The sequence below is a fragment of the Apteryx mantelli genome, chromosome 1, assembly GCF_036417845.1.
Source record: "Apteryx mantelli isolate bAptMan1 chromosome 1, bAptMan1.hap1, whole genome shotgun sequence".
Lineage (NCBI taxonomy): Eukaryota > Metazoa > Chordata > Aves > Apterygiformes > Apterygidae > Apteryx > Apteryx mantelli.
Window position 1 is genome coordinate 208,941,597 of NC_089978.1, and position 12,912 is coordinate 208,954,508.

Sequence of the window (12,912 nt, forward strand, 5' to 3'; positions counted from 1 at the left end):
ATTATCACATGCAACTGAATTCAGCAGTGTAGTGCAGTACTATAAAAATCAAAATTAATCTTTTCAACAGAATATTGACAAGAATGGCTCGATGTTTCATTGTGGTTTTTTTTTATTGAAAGAAATAGTTACAGTCTTTCCTATCACATATAAGCTTTGCTTCTCCATAAGCACTGTAAAACTTCCAACTATAGTACTGCAAGTCAGGGTTAAAGACCAAGGGCAAGATAAGGCTTTGGGGGTATAAACAAAGCCATCACTTTAGACTGTATTATTTCTGAGCCTTCGATTTGTTTTGATGACTCTCAAAGAGATAGTGCTATTCTAATGCACAGGAAAGCAAAGAAACAACCATTTGTGGTGCACCTTTTCACCACTTTGACTTTGCATTTTAAATTTGAACCAGACTAAACTAGAGAAGTTCATATAAAGGAGCTACGATAAAAGTCATTTCCACCGTCCTACTTTATACACAGCAGTACTTGTCAGAAACTTATCTGAAATTTATGGGACATACTTTTGTATGTCAGACTGTCTTGGGAAAGAATTATAAAGTGCTGAGCTCAAGCATAAGGTACTTCCTTCTACTCGCTGCAGATTTTCTACTTTGTCTTATTCAGATTACTGACAGGACAAGGCAGCTAGGTGTTCAGTCTTTCCTATATATATTTTACACACTGATTAATATAAGCTACTCCAATACCCATATTTTCCCGTGCAATTCTCACAAAATGAAGAAGCCCTTGACTACAACATAAGAAAAGGTGAAAGAAAAATAAGCCCAGCATCTGAAACAAAACGATCCTATACAGCAGCAAAAGCTGCGGGCTGAATATCTGGGAAGCAGCTCAGCAGATGAGGACCTGGGGCTCCTGACAGACACCAACTCGAGCCCGAGGAAGCAAAGAAGGTCAGCTGCACACAGAGCTGTACGGGCACAAGCCCAGCCAGCCGGCAGAGGCAAGAGATTGTTCCCCTATACTCAGCACTCGTGGGACTACGTTTGCAATGCTGTGCCCAGTTTGGGGCTGCCCAGTCAATAAAGATACTGATGTACGGAAGAGAGGCTGGAGGATGATTAGGGGGCTGGAGCACACCGCACAAAAGAGGCTCGAAGAGCTGGGTTTGTTTTGCCTTAAAAAAAGAAGGCTCAGGAGTGATCTTGTTGTGGTCTTTGGCTTCCTAATGGGAGGGTATAGAGAAGAAAGCCAGACTCTTATTGGGGGAAGGCACCAAAAAGAAGGGATAGTGAATACAAATTGCCACAGTGGAAATTATGATTCAATATAAGGGAAAGTTTTTTCAGCGTATGGGTAATTGCAGACTGGAACAAGTTGCCCAGAGAGCTTGTGGAATCTCTGTCCTTGGGGATAATTCAAAGTTCAACTAGACAAGGCCATGAGCAAGCTGCTCTAGCTGACCCTGCCTTGAGCCGGGGGTTGGACTAGATGTCTAAAAGTTCCTTCCAACTCAGATTATTCTGCAATTCTAAAAAAAGAGGGATTAAGTCCAAGGCTTTGGCATAGTTGCAAAGGGAGATGAGTTTAAATCCCTGTTTATTTCTCCTACGTGCCTCTCTATGGAGAGAAGTTTCACTAATGTTTTTGCCCTTAGATACAACAGCATATTTCTCAGCCCCAGAGCTGCTGTCTTCTTGTTTTTCAAGTGTTAACTAGAAAGCCCAATGGCATCTGACATCTGTAATGCCTGCTATGGAAGCTGATTAGAATGACTCAAAACCAATTTCTTCAAAATAATGCATTATTCTTTCATCCTAAAAGTATGAAGCCTGCAAAAGAGCAATTAAGAATGCTTACATGCATATTCTCTTATCTCTACCTTAATTTCACCTTGCAATACTAACTAGGTTCAACTGGCACTGTTTACTCTATTCAGTTGTGGATTGGACTACAGGAAAAAATCCTGTGCACTCACTGATATTTCCATAGAGATCCTGATCCCCCATTCTTAGGGTATCTTCTTAAATATTTTAATGACCTCTGATCTGAAATTTAATTGGGAACAGTACATTTCTGAAAATTTCCAGCAAGACTGCTGGATTGAAGCAGTTAGATTTTCCATTAAAAGGTGTGATCACTTACAATACGGAAGTTGTTTTGGTATTTTGAAGAAACTTGTGTTATTAATATTTCCTGTAGTGTGAGTAAGGATTACAACTTTTCAGAGACAAGCACTTTAATATGAAAGTGTTTAAGAAAAATATCTTTAAGTAAACTCTTAAATTTTCATGAATTCCTTAATTACTAGCAAAGTACAAACAGTTTACACAGTGGAAGAAGGAATGAAATTTGGCAGACATTAAAAATTAACTAAACTCATTTTAAATTAAAAATTAAATGTTCAAAATACTACTTTTATTCATCATGTTATCAGCAATATGGGTATTTTATAAGAAACCACGAGAGAAATTTTCATTCTGTAACAAGAACACCAGACAATTTCAGCACTGTTAAACACATGGCGCACGCAATATGCACTCATTTTCTTTAAAATCTTAGGCAACCTTTTGTCTGTAGCTTGTTTGTACCATGATAGGTTTAAGTTTTTAAGTGACAGCAGAGAAAAAGTTAACTTCGTCTATATACTCATATCTCCAGAATCTGAGATAGTGGACAGCAAAAGCATTGACGATAGTATCACTGCTATGAGATTGCTTAAGGACTACAATACCGAATTGCTATAGTGCTTCTGCAGAGTCAGCTTTAGTCTTTCAGGTCTTAATTTTAATTTGGTTCAGGCCTTTCCAGAGCTGAGTTTGCAGTGAAGCTTGGCCACTGACAGTAGTTGAATTGAACAGCCTAGGTTTCAACTGAAAAACAGGCCTGAGGCAGGTTTGTACAGCTTGTGCTACTAAGTTTAAGTGAGAAAAGAATGAACACAAGCTCAATTTTCTGAATGGATGTACCAATGGTATGTCAATTATAATACGGGCATACTATCAGCTAAAGGCAACTAGTGGACTTAGTTGCCCAAGAAATGATCTCTCCAAGAGTTTACAAACCAAACAGGATAAAATTGAAGTACTTCACGAGGCAAAGACTACAAGTGAGAGTGACCAATTTAATTTTTCTAACTTGTAATAAGATTCTATGTTTTCCACTAATATACATCTTTTAAAGTCAACAATATTTGGTCCTACTACTGAAAGATTATTGAGGAGCACGATGTTTTGCAGGAAATATTCTTCTGAAAGAATACACTGGAAATACCAAGTAAATCTTGATGTGCAAGTTCTTTCAAAAGAAACAGTTAAAATAATGTTAGGTGTTCCCAACCCATTTAATAGAGAGCTCATGAAAATAATCCTGAAGTCATGTCAGAAGCGTCTGTATGATTTGGATACAATTCTATTTGTTTTCACATTGTTCTTTAGTGAAATTATGATGAGGCATTACTAAAAGGTAAGTCACTAACTACAGCTGTTATTATTTCATTTTTGTACTGAGATAACAAAAATAAATTTTTGGATGCATACAGAGGTATGAACACACTCACAAACTGACCATTCCACAAGAGAATGAAAAGTCAGCTTATTGGCTAAAATACTGGTAGTAATACAGTCTGCATGTTAGAAAAACAAAAAAACAACAAAAAACCCTTAGTTCTGCCTACACATGCTGAAATGAACTGCAGCTAGCAAGTTTAGATACCAGTTTTCAGCTTACTATATATTAACAATGGAGCTGCTCCTTTAAAGGAAAAAGAATCATTTCTGAAGCAAGATAAAAATATGAAATTGCAGCAAATTGTTTACAGGGCACAGAGCTAGAAGCCTGGAACTCATACCAACTTCACACCCACTCCTCATATATCCTAGAGTTTGTTTTAACAGCAAATCAAACACATTATAACATAGACATAGTTCAGTGGCAATTTCATAAAAGTACAGCTACACACTAGGTTCCAGCCCTGACTACTATTTATACAAAAGACACCCAAGTTAGTTTTAGTTCTGGATGAAGAACAGCAAAGGGTAGAAGGATTAAAGAGTGTGGTTTTCATCATAAAGGATAGAAACTGTCACCATTCTATTAGTATAGGGTGCCAGCACATACACAGACCATTTCTGATAAAAACTTCCAGATATGACCAAATTCTACCAGAAATCTTAGGAGCTGGATGAGTTAACTTTGCTGATGAAGAAAAAGCTGGGGGTGAAAGAAGCATCTTTACTCCCCTCTCCCCCCTCTTTTCTTTTAAATACAGTTTTCAGTGCTTAATTTTACAATATTTTAATATACACCCTTAGCATGTGTGATATGTTTCTTCCCTATAACATATGCTTTTTCCTATTCCACAAGGAGTGCACTTATGAAATTTTAGAAATAAACACAGTATGCTATATTGTAAGCTAATCCTCAACAATTCAGCCTCTAACCAACACTGACTTGTTTCGCTCATGTACTGCACATGATTATTTAGTGATAGACTATAGCATTAGTCCTTTTGTTATTATGAACATTATGGATACCTTCACAATAGCTAAATTTCTGACAGTATTTCCTTTCCTATCTTACCATGAACACTTCCCAGTAGAATATCACCAGCTACTGAAGACAGAGATGAAGATTCTGCGTAGAGATACTTAGTTTTCAGCAGCCCATCTTCAGTGGATATGTTGATGGAAGTCCCCTGCAGCTTCTCTATACTCACGCTCTAAGAGAAATAAACTTGAATAAACATGATTGAAAACTTGTCATCCCAGTTTGAAAAGGCATAAAGAAGTAACACTACTAAAAACAGAACAAGTGGGAAGTAGACTTTAGTGCGAAACAAACAGAATTGAGTTCTCAGTTAAAAACTGCACAAGACAAAATAAACAAAACGCTCAACATCTTCATCCAGCTCTAACCAATGAGTTAATAAATCTTTACAATATTCCTATGAATTGTTACCGCCATCATACAGGTGAAGAACCCAAACAGTCAAAAACAGATCAGTGAAAGAATAACTTGACTATTTTAAAAACAAAACACTTCATTTTGAAAAGTTAAAAAAAATTTGTAGCCTTAACTAAGACTTAATGTTCATATGTAATTATAACACTTAACAGCTTTGGTAATCAGCTTACTGTGACCATATACCAAAAACCCACAGCTTTTCTTGTTCCATGTAGCTATTTATGCAGACTTTTCACTTGCTCACTTTGTGAACATAGCTTTGGTGAAAGTTTACAATAATTAAAAAAAAGCCACAGCAGCTCTTTCTCTCAGCATAATTGTTTTACCTTGGTTATCCCCAAGCTATACAAAGCCTTGAAAAATAAGAGATATTATCTCCATTTTTATTTTTTTTTCCTTCAATAAAAATGAAGAGAAAGGAAAAGATTTGGGAAATTGCTGTGTTGATGGATTTGAGGAGTAAAAGGTGGTAGACACAAGAACGCGATCTGTGTACAAGCAGCCAGTCTTGCAACTAACTTGAGACTATACGAACAAAATAAGTCCCATTCTCATGCCACTACCATAAGAATTTAATACTATTCTTCCCAAGTTAAAATTGATTTATGATGGAGTCATGCTAAGTTCATGCTTAAGCCCCATTTTAACAGGTTTTTAATTTGCTCACACTAAGTGAAACTGTGCAAAATCATTATTCACCATAGCGTCACCGAAATTGGGAGTAAAACTCCTTAACACCAATTGTCGGCCTTTGGTAACGATAGTGATTTACAGCCTTCCAGTTCAAACTGTATCTTATGCCAATTTATCTTGATACCCATTTTGTCATTTTAACATTGTCATGCTGTGAAAAAGTTAATACAAAAAAGTCTGCTGTCCCTTCTAGTGTTATGTTCCTCTGCAACTACTAAAAAAATACGATTTAAAGAACGAAAATGTATAAGGCTTTCTCAAAGTAAGCAAAAACATCAGTCTAAAAAGAAGGTTCTCACCCTTCACCTCTGCCATGCAAGACTACCAGCCAGATCCTCCTCCTGTTCATGTCAGAGGGACTGAATGGCATAAACAAGCTCAAAAGTCTTGACTGAGAAAAAATGGTGAAATCCTCACCACATAAGCACAGCAGGAGAGCACTGGAAGGCTGCTTCCCAAGAACTCTCCAAAGGCTTGATGTGAAGGCGATGCTACGGCTGAAGAGGCATGCTGACAAAACACAGCACTCAATATCGCACAGAATTCATGCAATACTGTGTCCTAAAATGTGAACTAAACAGGTTGATTTAGTATTGGCTACACCATAGCCAAATTATGCTGTGATCTTACTAATCCATATGTTAAGCTTTATGCTGCCTTTATACCTTAAGTCATAAGACTGCAGCATGGACTATTGCTTTAAGACTTCTTACATAATGTATTACTAGAATACATAGGATGTATCAAATAGTGTTACATGCTGTATTAACTTTTAAGAAATCTGATGATCAGAGCACTGCATTACATACTGGTTGCCACACACCTATAATTTTACAATCTCTATAGATGTTGCAGCCTGGAACTACGCTCCAGAATCTAAAGATCAATAATAGACAAAAACAATGATATTAAGAAAACAGTTTGAAGCTATGACACCTGACTCTACTGGATGTGACAGCAATTCAACCCTTCAGAAGACAAAGTAGAAACCTTACCAAATACAAGTTCAGATTGTGCCTGCCCTTGAACCGCGCCTCGCGGAGCTCCCCCACCTGCCCCAGCCACTGGCATGAAGGGTGGCAAAGAGCACAGCTTCCCTGGTACCGAGCCAAGGCAGCAAAGAGGAGAAAAGCCACTGTCATTTTAGGCTCTACAATCTAAACCCACTCGGAAGAGTTAAGCATCCTGCAAAGTACCTTGCCAATTTTAGCACTGCCATCATTGCTATCAGCAGAACAAGAGTAAAGGCAGCCACGCTTTAGGAAAACACAAATATGAAACGTCTACATAATCTAAGTGCAAACTGCCTGCCTAGGTGCTTTCCTCAAGAGAGAAAGGAAAGCCCAAAAGCTTCATTTGTTACTACAGTATGCAAGTTCTGATCCTATTTAGGGATTCACCTTATTTATGTATTATGAGCTACCTTACTAAAAAAAACCAAAACAAAACAAAAAAAACCCCCCCACACTTGCCAACCCACCTTGTTCACCAACCTCAACTACCTTTCTTATAAATGTACAGCAATAAGAGCAAGTCATCTTATGACATAATAAAAATTAAGTATCAAGGCAGCCAGTTAGTATTAAAAAACTACCAATACAATGACATGTGTTTCAGAGGAACCAAAATCTGTGTGTGTGGGGCAGGCGGGAGGAAATCAGACTGCTCAAGTCCAGGACTAAAAAGTATTCTAGAGCGTGTGACTTTTCACTGAAACTAAATCTATCTTCAATTCCAAATTATTTAGCTTTTATGAATTTTTGGCAGAATGCAAGTATTTGGCTCAGTTAAATAAGCGCTATACAAAAGTCCCTGTGGCATAGATTAGCTAATGACTCCCCAGTTAAACAAATTGGATGATTTTGTCTGTTCACCCACAAGGTTTTCTGGGAAAATTCCCTCCCTTGAGAGCAGAGTCTTGGAAGCTGCAGTTACTGAGACTGACCACATGCTCAGGTTCTATCTGTTTTTCCTTACCATTTTTAAAGAAAAAAATAAAATAAAAAAATCAGTCTATCATCATAAATCAGACTGAATTGTTTTTTGCACCTGAACACATTTTCAAGATGAAAACTAATGTCTTGCTGTGTTTAAGTAAAACAGCTCCTTCCTCACATTTTCTATATTTCTTGGCTTTGTTTTTTGTGCTATCCTTGCTCAAATATTTGATGAGTATATTCACTGTTTCCCCTCCCCCTTAAAATATTCTCCCTGTTTCTGAAGTGTTTAGTGTCTTCCACACATCCCCACCCCGTCCAGGAGGGAACTGAAGAATCCCTGACAACGCTGGTTTATCATAGAAATGCTGACAGAGCTGTAACATAGTGATGACTACAACTGATGGAAGAAACATCTCATACAATCACACATGGGAGATGTAAGGCAGACTGATTACTAACAGGAATGGCCAACTGAGAAAAGAAATCTTACACTCTCCTTTGTAACTATACAGCAAAGTTTATTAATGAGAATTTCAACAATGAGCCAAAATTCTGTTCCATATTTGTAAATATGTAAAGAAGGCTGTAAGCTACCTCCGCCTTCTTCCATTCCCTGTAGCTGCTAGTGGCTTATAACCAATCCTAACTCCATTAACCAGTAACAGTCCCAAAGGAACTGCTGATCAATCAGCACTGATCAGTCAGAACCGTGGCATCAACGTGGTGTGCCACAATCAGACTTTAACCACTCTGCGTTATGCTGGAAGGTTGTGCTGGGATGGAAAAATGTTCATTTAAAAAAAAAAAAAAAGTACGTGTGTATGTGCACACACACACAAAAGAATAGCTCAGCTAGAGCAGCCTCAGGGCTCCTTTGTACATAAAAAGGATGGCTAGCATCCAAAACAAAGAAATGCAGGCAATTTAATGTTGATAACTAAGCAATCTGCCATTGGCTTTACAAGAAATTTACCGCATGAAGTTAAGTTGTATATAAATGACCATGTGATGTCAGAATCTGATTTACAAACTGTACAACAGCACCAAATGGAACTTTATACAGGTGATTTTGGACTCCTGGATTTATAGCTTGGGCTCAATTCTTTCCTCAGCGAGGAAGGGCTACCTGTATGTTTTTCTGATTCCTCCCAAAGCTGGGCATTTATCAGTTCTGACAGGGTAGTGCATGCATACAAGCCACTTCCAGACTTGACCTCGCTCTACATGCTCATATAGCAATGCTTCTGATCTAATAAACCTTCTTATTAGAATGCCTCACCGTTCAAATTGAGCCCAAGAACCAGACTGGGTCTGAAAGCTGTAGTATTATGTAGGGCCTAGCTCTACATTATTCCAAACAACAGAGAATTGACTGTTTTTTGTCCTACCATGGGGGGGGGAATCATAGTAGTATGAGGTTTGTCTCATACTGCCATCTGCTGAAAAAAGCACACCACTCCTTTCTGGAATTGTTTTTCTGTTCATGGTACTTCTCACTGAATCTCTCATAACAAGATTATATGAGATTGTATTTCCGCAGCTGCAAAAACACATACAAAACCTGCCACTCATCAGCTTTCATGACTGTATAATGCTGGCAGTGTAACACACATGCATGTATCAAGCCACTGTTCAGGAGACACTAAAACTCAGGTGCCTATTGCAGAGTTCAAGTGTGTTAATATCAGCCAAGTAAATTTAAGTCTGTTTTGAGGGTCTGCATAATCAAGGCCGATGAGTTGTATGTACTTATGACAGATTAGTTAATGCAATGTTAGAAGTTTTATTTTTAACTCAATAAGATGCATTAGTGTATAAAACAGTGGTTCATATAGTTTTTCCACAAGAACACAAGCTTCTTGTAGGAATACTACATTTTTTTTATTAAGAAAAAATAACAGCTTAAGTTACATCCTACAAACTCCACATTGATGGAATGTTCACATGCTTTTTGTTACATTTCTGTGGAGCCTTTGTCTACTACCCCAAACCAAGCATAAGATAAAACAGTGTAAATGGACAGATAACTGTTTGCTAATAACGTAATGGCAATTAACCAACAACGATCATTAAATTTTGAAGAACATTTATATTCTGAAGGACATTATTTTGCAACACACAAGCTAAACTAGTGACACCCACTGAAAAAAGCTTCACTTCTTACTTACACCCTTCTCTGTAGCGTGAATATCTGTATTTCCATAGAGCGTTCCAAGACCAATTACTTTGCCTCCATTTGTCCGTATGCTGATTTTATGACTCTGAAAAAAGTTTAAAATTCATACAGTTAGGGCAAGCACAACTGGAGAACAGTTACCTTGTTTTTCAAGCAGTACTACAATAATTAGCTTGGTCTGCAAATTTCTATTTTACTACTTAGCTTTCTTCTGAAGTGACTGTGGAAGGGGCCAGTTATTTCCAGTGGAGTCAAGCCCCCCCAAATTGCCCATCTTTGTGACAAGAAAGGCAAGAAAGACTAATGCTGAGGAACCCTTTACTATCAATACAATTCTTTGATCAAAATAGTCACTCAGTATGCACTGAAATAAGCAGCATGGAGAAAGATGGATCTTGATTTTTGATTTTATTTATACTAGAAACAAAGGTATGCATATACCCGGTGCTGCAGTGTAGATTAAAGACATGAGGTAACCGTAAGAAACGAACTTGCATACTGGAACCAGTATAGCTACAGTGTCACAGAACTCTCCTTAGGAATATATACACAGTACTCAGCACAACTTATGTTTGGAGTCATATATATGACCATATATTTCTATGGCTACATCCCAGTGCAAACCTTAGGCCTCCAGGTGATTATACCAAACTAGGCTCTAGTGTTTCACTCAAACCAGACTCTCATTCAAATTAGGTCCTTTAGATACAGCATCTGCACTGCTATCAAATTTTTCACAAAGGAACCAAGTTTTAAATTGAAACACTATAACCCCTTTACCTTTTGGCTGCTGCATACAACCAACAAGAAAAACAAGTTAAAGAGATATACCAAAAAGGGGAAAGAAAGGTAACAATTATATTTAGACAAGCAAGAAATATACCAGAAATCATAAAAATACTTAAGAGAAGCCAATTCTCAAAAAGACAAAAATTAGGTCCTGAGACAGAAAACCAATCACATGGCGGGGGGGGGGGGGGCGGGGGAGTGGGTAGGGAAGAAAGGGAGAGATCAAATTGCAATTATCTAACTATACATTCATAAAATAACTTCTGCAACAAATCTGATTAAGAAGTCTATGAATCTCAATAGCAAAACTCTTTGTTTCTACCGAAAAGGGCATTAACTTCTGTAGATGGTATTTAATTTAAGACACCATCTTTAAAGCTGACAAGCAGACCTGAAATTTTCAAGATATTTAATGATTAAATACCTACCTGGATAAGCCACAATAAATTGCATTAACTGGTTCTTATCAGATTGTAACAAGATTAAGACCAAAAAACAAAAAAACCCCACCCATAACCAACCAAAACCCTCAAAAATTGTGAAATCAAGTTTCCAACATGGAAAATATTTACTTGTACCACTCGTATGTATTTCTGATAAATAACAAGAACTGGAAGTTTTGTATGGCTTCATAAGACAGGACAAACTCTGGATCAGTGTTGCCTAATCTTTGCATAACAAGCTTTGCTTCCTCTTCATCATGTAAGAGGTTTCCCCAGAATAAAATGAAACACTCCAAACTTGAGACTACTGTAGTGTTTCAGATTTTTTTTTTTAAAGGTTGTAAATCACTTGGCTGTTCAAGTAAGCTTCTGTCTACGTACAGATGATCCTCTCTTTATACAGTAAATAGGGTAACCCATAAGTCTTTTTGATGACAAAGTTAAATTCGATGCTTCAGCTAGACATACATGGCTCCTTTCAGACACCTGCATGTTAGACACACCAGACTCATGGTTAAAGAGCAAATCCTTCAAGCATATAATTTGAAGAAAATACGGGCACTCATGTTATGACATCAAAAGAATTAATATAACAATGGCTTATCCAATTTGGCCTTTGATAGTTAATTAAAAATAAAGCTACCTATTATACACTTCATTCATTTTCTCAGACTTGTTTTGCTCTTACCTTATCATATTTAGGATAGAAAAATCTCTACGAGAACACACAGGTCCCTCAACCTTTTCCCCAGAATTCTTACTACGACACACCCATCCTCTCAAAAACAGGCTTTCAGAGGTAGGTATCAGTACAGACAGCTCACTGAAAGCCAGATTTGCTGGGACATGAAGCAAGCTGTAATGGTCAAGTAGGTTTCTCAGTTAGAAAATTCCACTAGCTCAAGGAAAAAACACACTGATTTGTCATAGGGCTTCTCCTAGCAAGAGAGTGAGGTTTGAGTGAGGAAGAGGCTATGAAGGCTGTGATAGATATTAAGAGAAAGACTGAAAAATTCTTTCAGTTCAAAAGAGAAAGGACTGTGGTGCAGATCTTTAATAAACCAGATTCAGACATGGCCTGTGGTGAGGAAACATGGCAGGTCTTCCAGTGCTTGTGTGCAAGACACCTGGGAATTCTAGTTACCACTGGCACAGTCAGGAGTCAGAAGTAATCACTGGACATACTGACAAATAAAATTAAAGGGTTTCCTTGGTCCCACGGTCACTGTTAAGCTGATGGATTGTAAAACGAAGCAGGAGAAACAAAACAAAGAAAAAAGAGGGAGCACTGCTACACTAAAAAGACCTAGAACTCAGAACTGTATTGTGGCATTACTGCTACTGTCAATCAACTTAGAGACTCAGAAGGGGTAGGGTGAACTGAACTTTAGCCAATGGTGGGGGGAAACAGAAAGAAAATAACCTCTCCACAAGTCTCACTGGTTCTGTAATGCTTAGCACACCAAGAACACCAGTGAAAAATCCATTAAAAAAATTGTAACAGTAGTCTAATCTTTTCTGTTCAAGTGCTATCATGCATGAATAAGGAAGACAGATGTCAAACAAACTTCTAGGTTCTCTCTAAAGACACCAAGCATTATTCCAAAAACCAGCAGGCTTTTCAAATTAAAACTTAAACAATCAACTTCTTCCAGTTTGTGGCAGGTTCAGAGAATTAGCAGTTGTGAAACTGTTCACCTAGTGCTCTTAAATAACCCCCACACAACCAGATTTTGTTGGGGTTGGGTTTTGCTGCTGCTGTTTGTTTTTGAAGTCATGGATCAATAATCCTTTGCCCTCTGCTGTAGAAAAAGATGCTCATGTTTTGCTGGTCAATGAGTATTGTGGATGGCATGACAGTGAAGCAACACTGAAGGGCTCTTTAACCCATCCAGGAGAGGGCAATATCTCTTCAGTTTGCTCAGTGAGACACTAACTATCCCTGAAGG

The 12,912-nt window shown here is 37.8% G+C and overlaps 1 protein-coding gene across 1 annotated transcript in view; it reads right to left on the minus strand.

Annotated features, from left to right (window-relative positions):
• The window catches only part of FAM185A (family with sequence similarity 185 member A), a 45,687-nt gene that overhangs the window by 22,843 nt on the left and 9,932 nt on the right, over window positions 1-12,912 (minus strand). The window contains exons 3-4 of the mRNA XM_013943539.2: window positions 9,724-9,816; window positions 4,539-4,677 (exon numbers count right to left, since the gene is read on the minus strand). Coding sequence (XP_013798993.2) covers window positions 4,539-4,677; window positions 9,724-9,816 — 232 coding nt within the window. The remainder of the gene's footprint in view (window positions 1-4,538; window positions 4,678-9,723; window positions 9,817-12,912) is intronic.